Here is a 19,574-nt window from a genome sequence, read left to right on the forward strand (position 1 = left end):
CTAACCATACACTTCAGCTTAAGGTCAACACATCCTGCCCCAAGCAGTGGTGGGAATAGGACAAGAAGCTGCAGAAAACTTGGCAAGTGAATAGATGCTGAAGGGTGTCTGGGACATATATGGGTACTGGATAGGGGCTCTCTGGAGTGGGAAATCCAGGGCAGCTGGGTTTCTGGTAGTGTGGAAGTGGAAATTTGGGATGACTAGGATTGTCCACTGGGAAAGATGCGAACAGGTTCAGCAATTGGGAGAGCAGGGTGGGCAGAGGTCTGGGGATAAGGAAGGTGGAAGTTTGAGACAGCTGGGTTTGTGGGGGTATTCAGGGGGGAGCTGGGGAGAGATGAGCATGGTTGGGGGTAGAGTTCATGGACCTGGAAGGTAGCTGGGTAGAGTGGCTGAGGGCTGAGTGGAAGCTGGGACTTGGCTGGGGATTGTGTTGGGGGGTGCTGGCTGATTTGCAGAATGGGTAAACCGTGGCAGCACTCAACCCCACCCCTCTTCACTTTCTGTACCTGCTCCCACTTGGTGGCTCCTCCCAACCTTCCCCGTCACACACACACACACACTCATATCCAGCAGGGGGACCATATGGCTTCTGATATCCATGAGCCACAAATGCAGGCCACTTGTTCCTAACTGAACACACAATAAGAACAGGAGTACTTGTGGCACCTTAGAGACTAACAAATTTATTTCAGCATAAGCTTATGTTAGTCTCTAAGGTGCCACAAGTACTCCTGTTCTTTTTGCAGATACAGACTAACACGGCTGCTACTTTGAAACCTGAACACACAATATTCAATCTGGACTACAGGACTATGCTAGGTGTGGCCTGCATGACTGTATGTCACGTGAGATGTCTTGCATAGATTTTTGGGAGGAAAGCCAGTCAAACAGGGTTGTGTGAGGGAAGAGGCAGGGGCCTCTGTCCTAGATTCGTCTGGTTCCTGCTGCTGCAAAACCATGGTGGCTTCAAACTTGCATAGTTCTTCTCTCTGTTTGGTTGTTTCTGCTTCTTTTGGATAATAGTGTGAGATAATCCTTTTGCAAAGTAGCTGGTTGCAGTATACACCATGCATCCAAATGATCTGTTCATAGAAATGTCAATTCCATGCAAAATATATGCTGCTTATATTGTGCCATTTGCAATACTGAAATACAATAATATGTCTAAACCATCTTAAACATAACTGATCACGTCTTTCAAAATACTACAATTACTTCTTGAAAAAAGACAGGGCCAATTCAATCAGGGTGGATGTAGTCCACTCCCAATAATTGATGAGGCGGTGTCAATGCCAGGAGAGCGAAAGTTGCTTTTCTAGTGAGCCAGCCAGAGTTGTCATAGAAAGCCAGGTAGGTGTGGAGTGCATCTGTATTATCACAGAAATCCTCTGATTTTAGGGCTGTGGAGACCGACTGTATTTGTACTAAAAAGCAGTGGTTAAAAAACACTTTCAGAGTGTGGGCCACTTCCTGAGAAAGCATTTCATGGATCTTGATCCCATTTGTGATCCCACAATATCTCTGGCAATTGTAGCTCTAAGATACCATGGGGATAGGGGCCCTAGAAATTGCAAAGATACAGTTATAGTGCTAGGTTAATCTGTACATGTATAGGTCATGTTAAAATCAAACCACATCTCTGATTACGTGAATTGAAGTTTACAGTTAGTAAAACCTGAAAAATCTAATTAATTTCTTTTCCCAAAAACCTCTCTCTGCCATTTTCTTCCCTTCATTTCAGTCCCCACTTCCTACACGCATCTCTCTGTGACACTCTGCTGTGCTCCTCAGTGTCCACTCCGACTGGTCTGCTTGTTTCTGCTTTAGTACTTGGCACCCTTCCATCTGCTAGATTGTAAACTTTTTTGGCGCATAGACTATTTGGACTTTCCATCTTGCCCATGTTGAGCACATTTTCAGCCCTTAGTAAAAATATAATTGTTTACATCTCACTGCCCACTCTCCATAAAGTTCCTGATTGATGCTCTTGACTCCAGCCATACTGGCAGCTCTTTGCCTGTTGATGGCTAGGAAATCTGTCCTTGCTGTTCTCCTTGTTGCAGTAAGCCCCTATTGACTGCTGGGGTTACTTCACATCTTTTACAACTGCTAATACATCTGAAGAGCCTGGATGCTTATGGAAGCTGCTGTAGAGGAGGAGGAGCTGCTGTCCAAGGAATCATAGACTTTAAGGTCAGAAGGGACCATTATGATCATCTAGTCTGACCTCCTGTACAACGCAGGCCACAGAATCTCACCCACCCACTCCTGTATCAAACCTGTGTCTGAGCCATTGAAGTCCTCAAATCATGGTTTAAAGATTTCAAGGTGCAGAGAATCTTCAAGCAAGTGACCCGTGCCCCACGCTGCAGAGGAAGGTGAAAAACCCCCAGGGCCTCTGCCAATCTGCCCTGTAGGAAAATTCCTTCCTGACCCCAAATATGGCGATCAGCTAAACCCTGAGCATGTTGGCAAGACTCACCATCCAGACACCCAGGAAAGAATTCTCTGTAGTAACTCAGATCCCACCCCATCTAACATCCCATCACAGGCCATTGGGCATATTTACCGCTAATAGTCAAAGACCAATTAATTGCCAAAATTAGGCTATCCCATTATACCATCCCCTCCATAAACTTATCAAGCTTAGTCTTGAAGCCAGATATGTCTTTTGCCCCCACTGCTCCCCTTGGAAGGCTGTTCCAGAACTTCACTCCTCTGGTGGTTAGAAACCTTCGTCTAATTTCAAGTCTAAACTTCCTGATGGCCAGTTTATATCCATTTGTTCTTGTGTCCACGTTGGTACTGAGCTTAAATAATTCCTCTCCCTCGCTGGTATTTATCCCTCTGATATATTTATAAAGAGCAATCGTATCTCCCCTCAGCCTTCTTTTTTTTTTTTTTAAACAAGCCGAGCTCTTTGAGTCTCCTTTCATAAGACAGGTTTTCCATTCCTTTTTAAACATGGGAGACCAGAACTGCACACCGTATTCCAGATGAGGTCTCACCAGTGCCTTGTATAACGGTACTAACACCTCCTTATCTCTACTGGAAATATCTCGCCTGATGCATCCCAAAATCGCATTAGCTTTTTTCACGGCCATATCACATTGGCGGCTCATAGTCATCCTGTGATCAACCAATACTCCGAGGTCCTTCTCCTTCCTGTTACTTCCAACTGATGCGTCCCCAGCTTATAACAGTAATTCTTGTTATTAATCCCTAAATGCATGACCTTGCACTTTTCACTACTAAATTTCATCCTATTACTCCAGTTTACAAGGTCATCCAGATCTTCCTGTATGATATCCCAGTCCTTCTCTGTATTGGCAATACCTCCTAGCTTTGTGTCATCCACAAACTTTATTAGCACATTCCCACTTTTTGTGCCAAGGTCAGTAATAAAAAGATGAAATAAGATTGGTCCCAAAACCGATCTCTGAGGACCACCATTAGTAACCTCCCTCCAGCCTGACAGTTCACCTTTTCAGTACGACCCATTGTAGTCTCCCCTTTAACCAGTTCCTTATCCATCTTTCAATTTTCATATTGATCCCCATCTTTTCCAATTTAGCTAATAATTCCCCATGTGGAACCCGTATCAAATGCCTTACTGAAATCGAGGTAAATTAGATCCACTGTGTTTCCTTTATCTAGAAAATCTGTTACTTTCTCAAAGAAGGAGATCAGGTTGCTTTGGCACAATCTACCTTTTGTAAAACCATGTTGTATTTTGTCCCAATTACCATCGACCTCAATGTTCTTAACTACTTTCTCCTTCAAATTTTTTTCCCAAGACCTTGCATACTACAGATGTCAAACTAACAGGCCTGTCGTTGCCCAGATCACTTTTTTTCCCTTTCTTAAAAATAGGAACTGTGTTCGCAATTTTCCCATACAACCCCTGAGTTTACAGATTCATTAAAACTTTTTGCTAATGGGATTGCAATTTCATGTGCCAGTTCCTTTAATATTCTTGGATGAAGATTATCTGGGCCCCCCGATTTAGTCCCATTAAGCTGTTCGAGTTTGGCTTCTACCTCGGATGTGGTAATATCCATGTCCTCATTCCCATTGTCATCCTACCATTATCCCTAAGCTCCTCATTAGCCTCATTAAAGACTGAGGCAAAGTATTTGTTTAGATATTGGGCCATGCCTAGATTATCCAACCTCCACTCCATCCTCAATGTTTAGCGGTCCCACTTCTTCTTCCTTTGTTTTCCTCTTATTTATATGGCTATAGAACCTTTTACTATTGGTTTTAATTCCCTTTGCAAGGTCCAACTCTACATGGCTTTTGGCCCTTCTCACTTTATCCCTACATGTTCTGATCTCAATAAGGTAGCCTTCCTTGCTGATCACTCACATCTTCCACTCCTTGTAGGCTTTCTGCTTTTTCTTAATCACCTTTCTTAGATGCTTGCTTATCCAGCTTGGTCAACTCCTGCCTTTGAATTTTTTTCCCTTTATTGGGATGCAGGCTTCTGATAGTTTCTGCAACTTTGACTTGAAGTAATTCCAGGCCTCCTCCACCTTTAGATCCACAAGTTCTTCAGTCCAATCCACTTCCTTAACTAATTTCCTTAATTTTTTAAAGTTTGCCCTTTTGAAATCAAAAACCCTAGTCACCGATCTATTTTTGTTTATCATTCCATTTAGTTTAAATTGAATTAGATCATGATCGCTCAAACCAAAGTTGTCCCCTATAACCATTTCTTCTATGATGTCCTTACTACTCACCAAAACCAAATCTAAAATGGCATCCCCTCTTGTTGGTTCAGCAACTACTTGGTGAAGGAATCCATCAGCTATCGCATCTAGGAAAATCTGAGCCCTATGATTATTACTAGCACTTGTGCTCCAGTCTATATCTGGGAAGTTAGTCTCCCATGATCACACAATTCCCATTAGTATTTACTTCATTAAAAACATTAAAGAGGTTTCTATCCATATCCAGATCAGATCCTGGTGGTCTATAGCACACCCCAAGCACTATCTCAGGTGAGGCTCTAGTAGCTTTCTTCCCCAATGTGATTTTTGCCCCGACAGACTTGGTCTTATCCATTCCATCCCTCCTTATTTCTTTACAGTCTACCTCATCATTGATATACAATGCTACTCCACCACCTTTGCCTTTATTTCTGTCTTTCCTAAACAGCACGTACTCCAGTCATGACTACTATTCCACCATGTTTCATTTATCCCTATAATATCCGGTTTCACTTCCTGCATCAGTAACTCTAGATGCTTTGTAGCTGAGGCTTGACTTTGCAAAAGGATTATCTCACACTATTATAGCTGAGGCTTGACTTACAAGATTTGGGTTCAGTTCCCAGCTCTACTGCAGACTCCCTGCATAACCTTGGGCAGATAATTTAAACTCTGTGTCTCAGTTCTCCATCTGCTGTATCTATGTGCTGTCTTTCATATTATCCTTAGAATGTAAGGTTTTTGGGGGGAATGGACCATCTCTATTATATTTTTGTACAGTGCCCAGCATAATGGGGCTGTGGCCTCTAGGTACTACCACAATACAAATAATTAACAATCAATATAAAAGTCCAAGTACTGGGGGGACTGCCCTTACCAAAGTACTGATCTACAAGATTCAATATCATACAGAACCTACTTAGAGGAGTAATAATACTAATAAACTTGTAGCATGATCTGAAACCAGGTGTAGCAATCTCACATCCCCATCACCTGCTTCAAATTACAATAATTCAGAGTATCTTAATTTAGCAGCAACTGCTATACTCTTGGAATGTGTGAACATTTTCAGGTGTAAAGGAGATCTCAAGTACATTTATTCCTCTAGAAAATATAGGTGTGATCTGAGCATCAAACTGGGAACAGGGAGCTCCTGACTGCTAATCCTTCAGTGGCTTTGGCCATGTCACTTAATTAATTTCCCTTTTTCATATAATACTAACCTCCTTCTTGAGGATTTGGTAGCTACAGTGCTACATAAGCGTATTATTGTTAATTATCCAAGAAGACTGTTTCATAGTAAATTAAAGTGATATGTAACATTTAATTGTGTGTTGTTGTGTTTAGATAGGATACTGGGGTGAATCCTACTAGCTTTTCTCATATAAGCCTTGTTACAGCAGTCAGTGGGAATCTCTCACATGTGGAAAGTGAATAGAATTTGTCCTGATAATTAGGGCTGTGGTCCGAAACCTAATAATTATGATCAAACTGAGTCAATACAATTAAATGGCTTGAAACCTTTTTGTGACCCCATCCTGGGTGCCTCAACACCCAGCTGGAGAACCCATATTCTAGAGACCATCAAGCTGTAGAGCTCTGCAAAGCTTGTAAGCTTCTCTTCCACCAACAGAAGTTGGTCTATTAAATTATATTACTTGACCCACCTTGTGTCTCCCATATTCTGGGCCCAACATGGCTACTACAACATTGCAAAAAAAAGTTTCAGTAATACAATATTGCAAGAAAACATTCCCTGGTCCTAAAAATATACCAAGTCTCTTAACTGTATATATGACAGAAAATCTGCTGCTCTTTATATTGTGAGTACTTTTGTGAGTACTTTGCAATTTTTGAATTCATCTTCAAGATTTATTTAATTTCTTTTTTAGGTAAATCTTGGAAGCAACCAGTATCTCTTCTCAGCAGTGGTGGATCCCAAAGAAATGCCTTGCTTCTGTTTGCGGCATGATATTGATGCTCTTCTCTGGCAGCCACGCTCTGACCAACCGGACAATATGTGGGAGCACATTGCAACTTTCAATGCTTTAGGTATGGAATGAACTGCTCAGTGGCCTGTCTCTTTCTAACAAATGTTACTCAAGGTTTTGCCATCTCATTTCCATTAGATCTATGTTTTGTTCATGAGTTACTCTAATTAAATTTTGATTGATTAGTGCATTAATTCTGTTGATAAGAGAAGGTTGGATTAATTTTAGAAATACTAGAACAGAAGGTATAGGTAATGTTTGTGCCTTGACAGAAGATCAGCTTAGAAGTTAAAAAGGTTATCTAATCACAAGAACGTTGAGGTCAATGCATCATTCTTCATAACTAAATGTTTATAAATATGTGAACAAGAGGTTTAAGAATACTTGACACAATATCAGGGAGAAGAGATGTGCCTTAAATGTCAACAGACTTGGGCTATTTCAGATCATGGAGGGGAGCTCAACGGTCAGAGAAAGCTCCCTTTTATAATGAGGGGTTTCAGCTTGAGTACCATTGCCGACCTCAGCTGTGGTCATATGGCCCAGGAAAAGAGGTAGTCTCTTGGGTAAGTAGGCCCCAGGCAATTTCAAGCTTTTTAGCTCACAACCAGCATCTTAAAGTCTACCAGAAACCAGCAGGCATCTAGTGCAGGGCATAGAGTACAGGTGTAATGTGTTCATGGCAAGGTACATTTTTAATAAGTGGTCTTCAGAGTCTGGTGACTCTTTAAGTTCAAGGTGACAGGCCAAGTAGCCTCACATTCACGTTTTGTATTATTTTTCAGCTTTTCACATTTAAAATGAAGTCTCGTCTTAGTAACGATTGTGTAATTTTCTTTTAAATAATTAACCTTGGCAGCAAGGAGACTGATATTGTTCATCTTTTACACCTTGGCTATTTTTATCTAGCTGCTGGTCTGTAGACATCATGGTCATAGAGTTCAAGGCCAAAAGGTACCACCAGGTCATCTAGCCTGACCTGTGTTTCATGGGCCATCAACACCACCCAGCAGCTGAAATTAGACCAAAGTATTACAGCCCACAGGAGACTAGACGTATTATGTGCCACAGGCAGAAAATAGGAAGGAACAAGGTGCACAAGTGCACAAGACCCCACATAGCAGGGGTTAAGTGAGATATACTCCGATAATCCTGGCAAGTGACCTGCACTCCAGGCTCCAGAGGAAGTCAAAACCCCTCCCTAAGGTGACCGCCAATCTGCCCTGGGGGAGAATTGCTTTCCGAACCCACATATGGCTATCAGTTAGGCCTTGATCATGTGAGCAAGAATCCCAGCGAACCAAGCATCTGCTTGGTGCCACCTTAGAGCTTTGGCCCTCCCCATCCTAGGTCCCATCTCCATCCTTAGCCAATCCTGATGCATCACAGAGAGACTTTAAAAAAAAAAAAAAAAAAATCTCAGGATACACTGGGGGAGAGAAACATCCCTCTTTACCCCTGCAGATGGCCAGCTGAAACATGCACTTTTAGGAACATAAGACATAAACCAGAAGTGAGCCCCAGGGCTGCTGAACGTAGGCTACCCCCGTACCATCACAAACAATCCCATCACACAGTTGCACTAATAAATTTGTCTAGTTCTCTCTTAAAACTAATTACGTTGTTTGCCCCCACAACTCCTATTAGAAGACTATTCCAGAACCTCACTCCTCTGATGGTTAGCAACCTTCTTCTGTTTCCAGCTTGAATGTGTTCATGACCAGTTTATATCCGTTTGCTCTTATGCCAGTATTGTCCTTTAGTTTATTAACCAGTTATTAATAAAATATCTCTTCTTTTATTTCAGCCTTTTGAATCTGGTTTCTATTTCTGAATCTAAGGGTTGTAGCTCTGAGATCTGTATATCTTATTTCCATCAAAATCAGTCAAGCACAAGATTTCACATACATTGTGATAACTATAAGGTCCTTCCCCGTGGTCTCTGGATCTTATTTTCTGCCGGAGCCACAGTAAAATCTCCTAAACTGTTGTCCCAGCGCCTCCAGTTAGAGGTAGACATAACTGTTGTTGCATGCTTGCAAGTTTATGAATCCCATAGATTTCCAGGACTTGCAGCTAGGAAACAATGAATAACTGCTTGACTAGGGTATTGATAAGCTAGTAGAATGCAACAGGCCACAGAACACTGCTCCTGTGGTTGCCTCTTGCCTTCACATCATTTGTCCTAGTCATCATGACTCATGAATGACTTCCATCAGATGAAATAGGAGGGCAGAAGAGACTAGATCTCAGTCCAATAAACACTGGTCATTGGTACAAGCCCACATTAAATCAGTGAGAGAAGCAAAGAAATCCTTCACTTCCATTATAACTTCAGCAAAGTCTGAGAACACACTTGTTCTGGATAGTGGCCTACCTAATCAAACCAGACTGTGTTTCGGGATTTGAACTCCCATACCTGATTTTCTTTTTCTTTTGTATTTGTTGTTTTATTTTGTACTGGAACTAGCTTATTATCAGCCTCTTGCCTTGATCTAATGTCACATTAGGCTTCAAGTACCTTTAAAATCTGCTATCGTTTCTCAGTCTTTGTATATTTGTCATTATTTTTGTATGCAAACTGGTTTTATAATGCTTTAAAAAAAAAAAAGACAAGGCAAATCTTTTTCCAAACTAGTAGTAATTAATTTTAAGCATCTTACAATTAATCATTAATACTGTTTTAAGACTTTAGGTGCACCAATATTTCTATAATTTTGGAAATAAATGGAGGAAAATTTAAAATTCCTCTTCAAGTTTTCTGTGCTTGTGGGGGTAAAAACATCATTGTTCCTCCACATTTTCCTCCTTACTGTACTATCATTTACAGTACCATGTTGAAGTTTACACTTCTGTGCTAATCTAGTTTACCTTTTATTTGCCAGAAAAGACATGCGTCACCACCTTGTTTATCAACACCCAAACATTAGAAATATCACGCTAGAGCCAGTCAGTGGTAGTAAGTGAGCAACTTGTGGGGTATAAAAGGTAGTTTTAAAGAATCCACAGTGCTCATTTTATTCACTAACACAATGCCTGTAGTCCTGTTCTCTTCTTTTCCCTATTTTCATTGCTGGTCTAAAATCAGTCCCACAGTACATAGAGAGTGATTGGAGAATTGTGATCATTTGGGGCCAAATCCTCCTCTTTGTGCGAAGTAGAGCCAAAAGAACAACGTCTTCACTCCCTTTCCTTGCAGTAGTCACCATTGTATGTGTGTGAGAGATGAGGTAAAGATTTTCCATGTCCTGCATCCTTAATAAAGCACACATTTTTAAGTGAGGGTGAAACATTGGAGCAAACTACCAAGGGAAGCGGTGGATTCTCCATCTCTGGATGCCTTTCTGGAAGTTTAAGACAAACACAATTTATTGGTCTCAATACATGGGTAATTGGGTGAAATGTAATGGCTTGTGATATGCAGTAGGTCAAACTAGATGATCTAATGGTTCCTTCTGGCTTTGAGCTCTATGAATCTGTGAAGGAAAAGTTGGTTTTTGAGAGTCACCTCTCCCCCACTTACAAGTAACTCTACAGGGGTTTTATTCCCCTCTCATTACTGCAGCTGGTTGGAAGGATGGGAGTGTTTGGTCTTGCCCCTTCTAAATCCCTGGCTGACTTGAAGGCCTCTCTTCCTTCTCTCCCGGCTGCTCAGCAGTCTGTATTCTGCTACCAGCTCCATGTTGCTGCCATGGCTATGTCTAGACTAGGGAAGTAAGGCATTTAAAAATTGTTAATTAAAACACGTTCATTTACTTTTAAGCCGCAATGTAAACAGGCCAAGACGTATTTCAACATATCATATGGTAGTGAGTGGCTCTAGACTCCCTCACCCCCAGGATTGTTTATAAACCCGACGTGACTTGTCTACTCTAGGATTTAAAAATGTGAATTAAATGTATTAGCTAACACTCTATATAAAAACTTTTCCTGGGCTGGGCTAGACTACCTCTTAGAGCATTCTTGGGTCCTTATCTGTGCCATTGGCTGTCTAGCTTAGTAGTAACAAGTTATTTCCAGATAAAACTGTGTTAAACTGGAGTTAAGGTTGAGCAAATATCAGTAACTTAATACAGACATTGCAGGAATGTTGTATTTATTCCAAAAACAAGCATTTACAAACCCAGGAAGTTTAGAGTTAGGGTTAAACATAAAATAAATCTAAACATGTTAAGGTATGGACAGCTAAGGTACCCAAACAACCTAAATTCAGCCCTGTAATGACACCTATGGGGAACAGGAAGAAATAGAATGTGTCTCTGCTACTAACAGAGATGTCTTTTTCAAAATGGCCACATAGTTTTCAATGAGAGTGAAGCCAAACTACCCTTGGAAGATGGTAGCCCATTTTGCTAAGACCGGCCCTATAGCCTCACTCCCATTCAAAACAATATTGGATGACAATCAGTTTGAAAGAGGACTGTTGTCTAATGTTGTTCAGTGATGGAAAATATTTATTCTTCAGCCCCTGATGTAGCCTATTCATGATAATTCAGTGAGTTGTAACTCTATGAGGAATTTGATGGATCTGTGTTTTACTGTTAGGATGTGTTGGGACAAAAACGATGTGTCATAGGGTGCTAATTTCTTAAAGAACCGACTTAATTTAACTCATGGTTTTGAAGAATAAAAATTCTTCAAATGTAGCCTATAGATGATATTTCAGTGAGTATTCGGTATTCCAAGAGTAAGTGCTGTACGTTTTTGAAGAATACAGTGTGTGGTGTTTAGAGTTTTGCTAATAGCTGTTTTGATCTCGCTTCTTTGGGAAGTGGTACCAGGCCTCATAGTTCTCACTGAAGAAGTATGTTCTGAGGAGGAGACAGTGGAAGAATGTCTCTGTCAAGAAGGGGTCTTCAGGCATAGAGAGGGGCATGCATAGAGGTGTCAGAGATAAGTGTTAAGAGGACAAAGGGAGCCATTAGTACGAAATTGTCCTTTGTGTATTTTTATCTTTTTGTGACCTTTTGTGCATTAGTTTTATAATATAAGCACAGGATTCTGAAATGGCAGTATAAAGCACAGTTGAAATATATATTGACTTTCTTTCTTGCCTCTGTATATCTGTATGCTTTGCAGGTTATGTCCAAGCATCAAAGGAAGACAAGAAATTCACCGCTTGTCCTCCAAATTATTCCTATGCTGCTATTTGTGAGTGCCTGCGTCGAGTGTTCATCTATCGACAGCCCACTCCTCTGTCCACTGTTCTCTACAACAGGAAGGAGGGAAGACAAGTAGGGCAGGTTGCTAAGCAGCTGGTAGCAACCCTGGAAGCCAGTGATCCTATCTTGGGCTTTCAAGCTACAAATGAGAGATTATTTGTTCTCACAACAAAATCCTTGTTTTTAATAAAGGTAAACACTGAAAATTAATTATCCAATATGTCATGTTGACTTGGATGTATTCACAATTGGTCTGAGAAATGGTGAGATATTAGCTACAAAGTTCAATCACGTACTACTGAAGTTGAAGTAAAATATCATATGTAGCCTGTTTAATTTTTAAAAGGACAACCAAAATATGTTCACTGGAACTTGTCTCTGTGCCCAGTTGGATAAAGCTTTTCAACTCCATTGTCACTGAATTTTTGTGGGAACTTCCAATTCTATGGAAAAGTGCAAGAAAACTGTCTGTGCTAGCAGCATTTTAATCAGTTACCAGAGTCATGTGTGAAATGATCCATCCATGCATTGCTTTTTTCATATAGTTTTTCTACCACACTTCTGCCATTCAAGAAGATCTTGAGTATTCACTTATTTCTATTTTGTATAATTGCCACAGTCTCTCTGTGGGTATTATTCAGATAAATAAAACAAGGCTTTGTTTTATTACAAGTTTATATAAACACAAGGCAAAGATCACACTTTATCCAAATAGATATTTTACAGAGCCATTTAAATTATTTTTGAAAATTTTAGTCTCAGTTTATGTTTAAATGTCTTTACTTAGTATTAGCAAATCATGGCTCATTGGCTAAATGATGGTGTGTTGGGGCATCTGCTTTTCTCAGGCATATTTTTTATTCAGGTCAAATAACCACATTATATACATGAAGTTGTAGTAATCTGATTGAGACACATTTGTGCTTCCCATTAAATCTTCAAACATTTTAAAAACTTAAAAACTAAAATGGTTTTGGTAGCTTTCTCTTGGGGACAGAGGAAGAGAGAAGAAAACATTTGTCTGTGGATGAAATTTAAAATGGTACAGGTTGAAGTACAGTTGTGAGATTCCAAGTTTGTATATCAGTTACTTCCACATGAAATCTGATCCTTTACCACTAAATCATGGGCATATTACTTGACAGTCAAACTTAACCTGAGATACTAAACTCAAGCTGTGCTGCTTCTGCCTTATACTTCATCACCATGAATATAGATTCTGCAATTAGGGTTTAATTAACCATTATCTCCTCATATTCCTATAACTGTACTGGATATGCTCAGCTTACAGGAGTAAGGTTTAAGAAAGAGGTGCTGCTTTTACATAGTGGCCTTGCTGACCATAACAATGTGAGGTTCTGTTTAACAAATATATTTGTCAAAAGTTCGATCTACAGAATTTTTTAACATCTTTAAAGAGACATTGCTAACATGGTTAAGATGAAAAACTGGTTGGTCTTGAACTCCTCCCTGTTTTAGATTTTTGCTTAAGATTCCTAAGCAAAGTATCTCTTTCAGCTGATATCTTTCTTGAAGTTTAAAAGTAACATAAAAACATGTCACTTCTATAAACTGAACAGTGAATTTGTGTTATGTCGTCCTCCATGTTGTTGCATATCTTTTTCTACATTATTTCAGATTATAGCAAATATTAGAAGGAAATGTCTCTGCTCGGGAGGACATAACAGAGACGCTTCTAGGCATGACCATCTTGATTGTACCCAGGAGCTCATGAAAGTTTTGATTTGCAGACCCATGTCAGTGAAATGAGAATGAATAAAATGGTAAATTCTTAAAAAGCAGAGGTGTGATCACAGATTGCAGAGTGCAAGTCTGCTCTTCTGATGAGGATTTAAGGGGCCTGATTCTCATCTTGCTTACATCAGTTTTACACCACTGTACATCTATTAATTTCAGGAGTTACTCTTTCCAATGGAAAAGAGAACACAATTGGGCCCAACCTCCATGATGTCTCTTTACTTTTACTATCTATAAAACAGAAAAAAAATCTTTAATATTCTGTTATGTAGAATATGTAGTGTCATGTGTGTCCTACTTCTGAATTTTCACTGAGTAAATAAGCAATATCAAAAACAATATGGTATTATTATAATCTTTTAAACAGCTTTGCTTTATACTAACTCCAAGTGCATGCGGCAAAGAATAGTTGGATTCGTTTCTTCTCAGCCTAAGTAAAATTGAGATTTGTACACATCTGAGTTCAGATCTCCCAAAACATAACCAGCTGGAATACATAATGCAGAAAGAGTCAGCTCATATGGGGGGAAATGTATCAGTCAGATCAACTGTGAAACTGGATTTCTTCAATGGAGGGAAGCTCCAGGATAAACTAATAATAATTCAACTATTTCATATAAAATTACACTTACTAAGGCTTAGATAGCAAAAAGCTAATTTCCATTATCTTCTGGACAGATTAAGCAAAGTCAAGTACAATTGTCACCTTCATAGCCTTAGTTATAACAAATAGTAAGGGAAAGGATGCTGCTAGAATGTTCTGAGCTTCAAACAAGGTCACATTTACCCAGCAGCAAAACTGACTAAAGTGGAAAAAGTGTTCCTCCTTTTTCTGAATACTCTGCTCACTTGTTAACAATGGGAATGGACCCTGAAATGTATTCTGCTCAAAAAACTTGCATAGAATAATATGTTTCCATGTCCTTCCAAAGAGTTAAGAGTATTGTTTATTATTTAAAAGATCAATTGCCTTGATGAGCCATACATGCTGATATAAATCAACCTACTTTTCTGCTCAAAAAATCCATAATTAAATGGTTGCCAGTTGCAGAGCCATATTTGTTACTTTCGCATTCCCATTTTACATTCATTTTATTTCGAGGCTTATATCTGTCATATGCTACCATAGACTCAGACATAGTAGAATGTGATTATTCAAAATGTATGAGGTGTGGTCACCTGATTTTGTGCGAGGTTTTTGTTTTGGCTGAGAATCTGCACCTACCATGGAGCTCTCATTTTGTACTGCTCTTTATGATTCCCCAGCCTGCAAGCAAATGTGGTGGATGCTATTTACAAAACGTCGGTTGTTATAGGTGCAAATAATCCATTTCAAATACTCTTTTTGTAATGTTCCCTCTGCCTGGATGTGTATAACTGAAATATGTATTACTCTGCAAGTTAAAAATAATTAAAACATTAAATTCATAAATAAAACTTTTTTAAAAAAATGTTTAAAATGACTTTTTATCCCTTCAGTTTATCATTTCAAATGTGCACCTTTTCTTTTGCTAAAACCATTCCTAATTTTTTTCTGAAGGTTGTAATACACAAATACCAAAGAATATTCAATACCTGGGCCAAATTTTGGTGTTTGCACTGCAGCATAATGACTTCTGCCAAAAGCAGTGGTACTGTGCTCACAGATCCTTGTTATGATAATCCTTACATGCACTTTCCCATGGATAGCCTCTTTCTGGAAGCAATAGGAATAATTTGCAAGGGGGTCAAGCTCAATTTGCGATCATTGTATAGTCAGGGAGTCAAATATGCATATGCCCCTAAACATGCACATTGCATCCTCTCACCCTTTGGCTGTGTCTTGTTGCATCTCTGTGCACTATAAGACACAGAGGATCTGCGGAGCAGTTCCTCACTTTTTCCCAGAGGAAGAACTGGAGTGGTCAGCATTGTTCCACTGCACAGTGCTGCTGGCTGGTTTTTTATTTTCTGGCTTGCATGTATGCACTGTGCCAGCCAGAGTCTGGATCTAGGTTTGTGAAACGACAAATGCAACGAGATTAGTAGTTGAGGCTGGTTTGAATAATGGACATTATTACACCTATAACTTTGAATTTTTCTGGCTTTTGGCAGTTTGTGTCTTGCTCTTCACATTATGCAGATCTAATGTTTGTATTGGGTGGAAATAAAGGCTGCAGTCGATTGTGCGTTAGTATATATTAACATTTATATACAAATGGTTGTTTTCTGGTTCCATCATAGAAGTAGATTTTGAATAGCTTTTTGAGTAAAACTGAATCTTTATTATCCCAAAGTCTAAGATGTAGAGAACCAGTGCAGATTGCCTCACTTACTAGCCATATTAATGTAATTACAATGGCATTAGTCCAACTCCTACTTAGCTCTCGACTCAGGTCTCTTATCTTACTTCTGTGGGAGATCTAATTGCTATGATAAATGTAGGTATAAACATTTACATATAGACTAGTATTTTTATTTTTATTTTTATTTTTTTTGTTATACTGTGGCCCAACTACAGTTTGCCATTCATTTTTTCAGTAACACTAATGGCACTCCAACCTGTTAAATAGAGCAGACATGCACAGTTAAATTCAAATGAGCATTTTGGGGTCTGATTTTTTTCAATGCAGCCTTACTTTGGAATTATGTATATTGGGGAGTACAAATACCTACATCTGTGCTTTTCAAACATTAATAACTGCACTTTAGACAAATGGGATTTGTGTGTGTGCAAACTGTTTAGTTTCTGCGAGGATTAGTGTTTTAGAAGTATGTGCAGGTGTTTGCAACTGGTAACTACTTTCTGAAACCTGTTTGTATGTATGTATTTGTATATAAAAACTATATACCTTGTATGTGCAAGCAATAGAAAAGGTCAAATTCTGAATGTATATTTAACATGAAAAATCTTAGGTACAAAGAACTGGGTATAAACAAAGATTTTTCCACTTAAGTCATGTTTTGTTTAATATTTCAAAATCAAAGCTATTCTGATTAATGATTTATTTGATGGGGAGTCTTTTAATTGATTTAAACAATTTCAAAACAATCTGACTCTATTTGCAAATATTGAATATCTTTATTAATGTGATATCTTTCATAATGAGGTGAGAAATGTGATCAGTGAGAGTTGCAGTTGAAACCTGGAAAAGACATTTTCTAATCTTACTGGTGTAATGTTATAGGTAAAATAAAATGTATAAGCCGTTTAAACAGATGGTAAAAGAATGTTGAAACTAACACTTCTGGGGAATGATCAGGAACAATACAAAATACACTCTTAATGTAGCAAAATAAGTAATTGTACAGTGTGTAATCTTTGCTACACAAAGTATACATTACCATGCATGGTTTATCATCATATAAAAGAAGCTCTCCATATTGTCCATACGCCATTCACTCCCGTTGGTGCTCTTACATGCATTCTGGACATGTCTCCAATTGGAGAGGTATTCATAAGCTGTAAGACGCACAATTTATTACATATAGAAATTTCATCTTGACGTTAATTGTGCTTGTTATGGACTGTGAAGGATGTCACAATGGATATATACAAAGAGGTCTCTTCATTTAACATTGCTGATGGCAAAGTATCGAATCCCCATTAACTGGAAACCTCTCCAAGCATTCAGGGACTGCTGATTTATCTAAAGGACTTTAAAGCACTGGAGAATACATGTTTAAAGAGCCAACAGTCTGCCCAACTTTGAGTGAAAAACTTTCATTGAGTGCAAAAATCTGGACTTGGACCTAGAAATAAGTACCTGGATGTGAAAAAGACTTGAGATTGTTAGCTCAGTGTCCACTACGAATGTATCTTTTTTTTTTTTTTTTTTTTTTTTTTTTTTTTTTTACTGCTTTGGTTTCCAGTTCTTTTTCCTTTTACCTGTTTCTACCATCATTCCTGCCCTCATGGTTGTCATTTCTAGTCCTTCATCAAAATGAAAAAATCTTTGTAACCTTTAAAATTCGTTTTTACAAAATTGTAAATGTGCTTGTGTAATTTTAGTGACGTGGGAGGAGGTACATTGTAATGCCAGTCATGACACCTGACTGGATAGGAAACATCACCTAAGGAGGTTTTTCAGCTATACAGAACTGTCTGCACTTATTAGGTATAGTATCTTCGGGCGCTATGCTCATTACAAGTAATGTAGCCTCTGAGGTTCGTAGGCCCAAAAGGCCATGCATGATACGTAGACTTTGGCTCAATCATTGAGTAGACACGTTGGTGTAAAACAAAGGCTAAGAAAGTAGTAAACATTTATCTTTGGTAGAAAACTAAGCTGTTTTGATTGGGAAAGGGAGAAGATCTGTTGAAGTACCAGTTGACTGGAGAAGGGCAAACAGAATCATTGTGTTAGAAGGGACCGCAAGGGTCATCTAGTCTAACTCTCTGCCAAGATGCAGGATTTGTTGTGTCTAAACCATCCAAGACACATGGCTATCCAGCCTCCTTTTGAAAATCTCCTGGGAAGGTGCTTCCACAACCTCTCTAGGCAGTCTGTTTCATTGTCCTACTGTTCTTACAGTTAAGCTTTTCCTGAGATTTAATCTAGGGCTGTCAATTAATTGCAGTTAACTCACGCTATTCAAACAAATGAATTGTGATTAATCACCCTCTTAAACAATAGAATACCAATAGAAATGTATTAAATATTTTTGGATGTTTTCTACATTTTCAAATAGATTGACTTCAATTACAACACAATTTTTAAACAATTGTTTAACAGGGCGATTAATCGCGGTTAATTTTTTTAATCACGCAATTAATTTTTTTAATCGCTTGACAGTCCTAATTTAATCTAAATCTGCTATGCTGTAATTTGAACCCATTGCCTCTTGTCCTGCCCTCTGTGACAAGACAACAACTTTTCTCCATCTTTTTTTATAGCAGCCTTACAAGTATTTGAAGACCATTATCGTGCCCCGTCCCTCAATCTCCTCTTTTCCAAACTAAACATACCCAGTTCCTTCAGACTTTGCTCATATGGCTTGCATTCCATCCCTTTGATCATCTTTGTAGAATGTAGAAAAGTGAACAAAATAATGAATTTTAAAATATATATTCATGTAGACAAACGCTGAATCCTTTGTGACAAGTCATGTGATGCAATGAATATGGATACAAAATAAGAGATTCTACCAGACTTATATTAGTCCCATTGCTTTCAGTATGACTGTTTGTAAAGTTAAGGTGCAACTCAGAGGAAGTGACAGACTCCAGCCTGAAATATTTATTCTTGTCTACAGATAAACACCACCTAAAGGAAAATGCAACAAAAAGGTTTGCAGAGGATAAGATTTAACAAAGTATTAGAGAAGGGTTGCAAAAGTACTAAAGGACTGTAGTTTTTAAAAAATGGCTGCCGTTTTTATAGGTGAAAAGTCTAGACCAGGGGTTCTCAAACTGGGGGTGGCGACCCCTCATGGGGGGGTTCTGAGGTTATTATGTGCAGGTTGTGAGTACATGCACAAAACTGAGAGCAAGTACTATAAAATAAATAATTCTAGCATTTTTGGAAAATTACACATACCTTTCTGTCGCAATGTAGTGTATTTATTTCAAAAAGTATTGTAAATGTATAATGCAGTGATTGTTGTTCCTAAACAAAACATATATTTGTTTTATCACCATTTTAAGGAAATTGGACTCTGGGGATTGTAGTATCATGTGCACAGGTTTGTTGTCTTTAGATTAAAAAGGTGGAACTGAGACAACATTAGAGGGTTTGATTGTTCAGCAGCTGAAGGAGCATTAAATCTCAGACCAATCAGAACACTGAGATCAGCACACACAAAAATGATAATTTAACAGTCAGACACACAGGCAGGGGCAGTGCTAGCAGAGGATAAGTGCTAGCAGAACTTGTGGGGGCTATAGCCACCCCCAAAATTTGCCATAGCCACCCCTCTCTGCGCAAAGGTCAAATCTTACACAGAACTTCTGCAATTCTGCACTG

At 38.9% G+C, this 19,574-nt stretch overlaps 1 protein-coding gene across 1 annotated transcript in view; it reads left to right on the forward strand.

Annotated features, from left to right (window-relative positions):
* NUDCD1 (NudC domain containing 1) overlaps nucleotides 1-12,081 on the forward strand; it is a 119,191-nt gene extending 107,110 nt beyond the window's left edge. Inside the window, exons 9-10 of the mRNA XM_065398764.1 lie at nucleotides 6,611-6,770; nucleotides 11,789-12,081. Of these exons, the coding sequence (XP_065254836.1) occupies nucleotides 6,611-6,770; nucleotides 11,789-12,081 (453 nt within the window). The remainder of the gene's footprint in view (nucleotides 1-6,610; nucleotides 6,771-11,788) is intronic.
* The last annotated feature ends 7,493 nt before the right edge of the window (nucleotides 12,082-19,574 follow it).

Source organism: Emys orbicularis, chromosome 2, assembly GCF_028017835.1.
Source record: "Emys orbicularis isolate rEmyOrb1 chromosome 2, rEmyOrb1.hap1, whole genome shotgun sequence".
NCBI classification, from domain to species: domain Eukaryota; kingdom Metazoa; phylum Chordata; order Testudines; family Emydidae; genus Emys; species Emys orbicularis.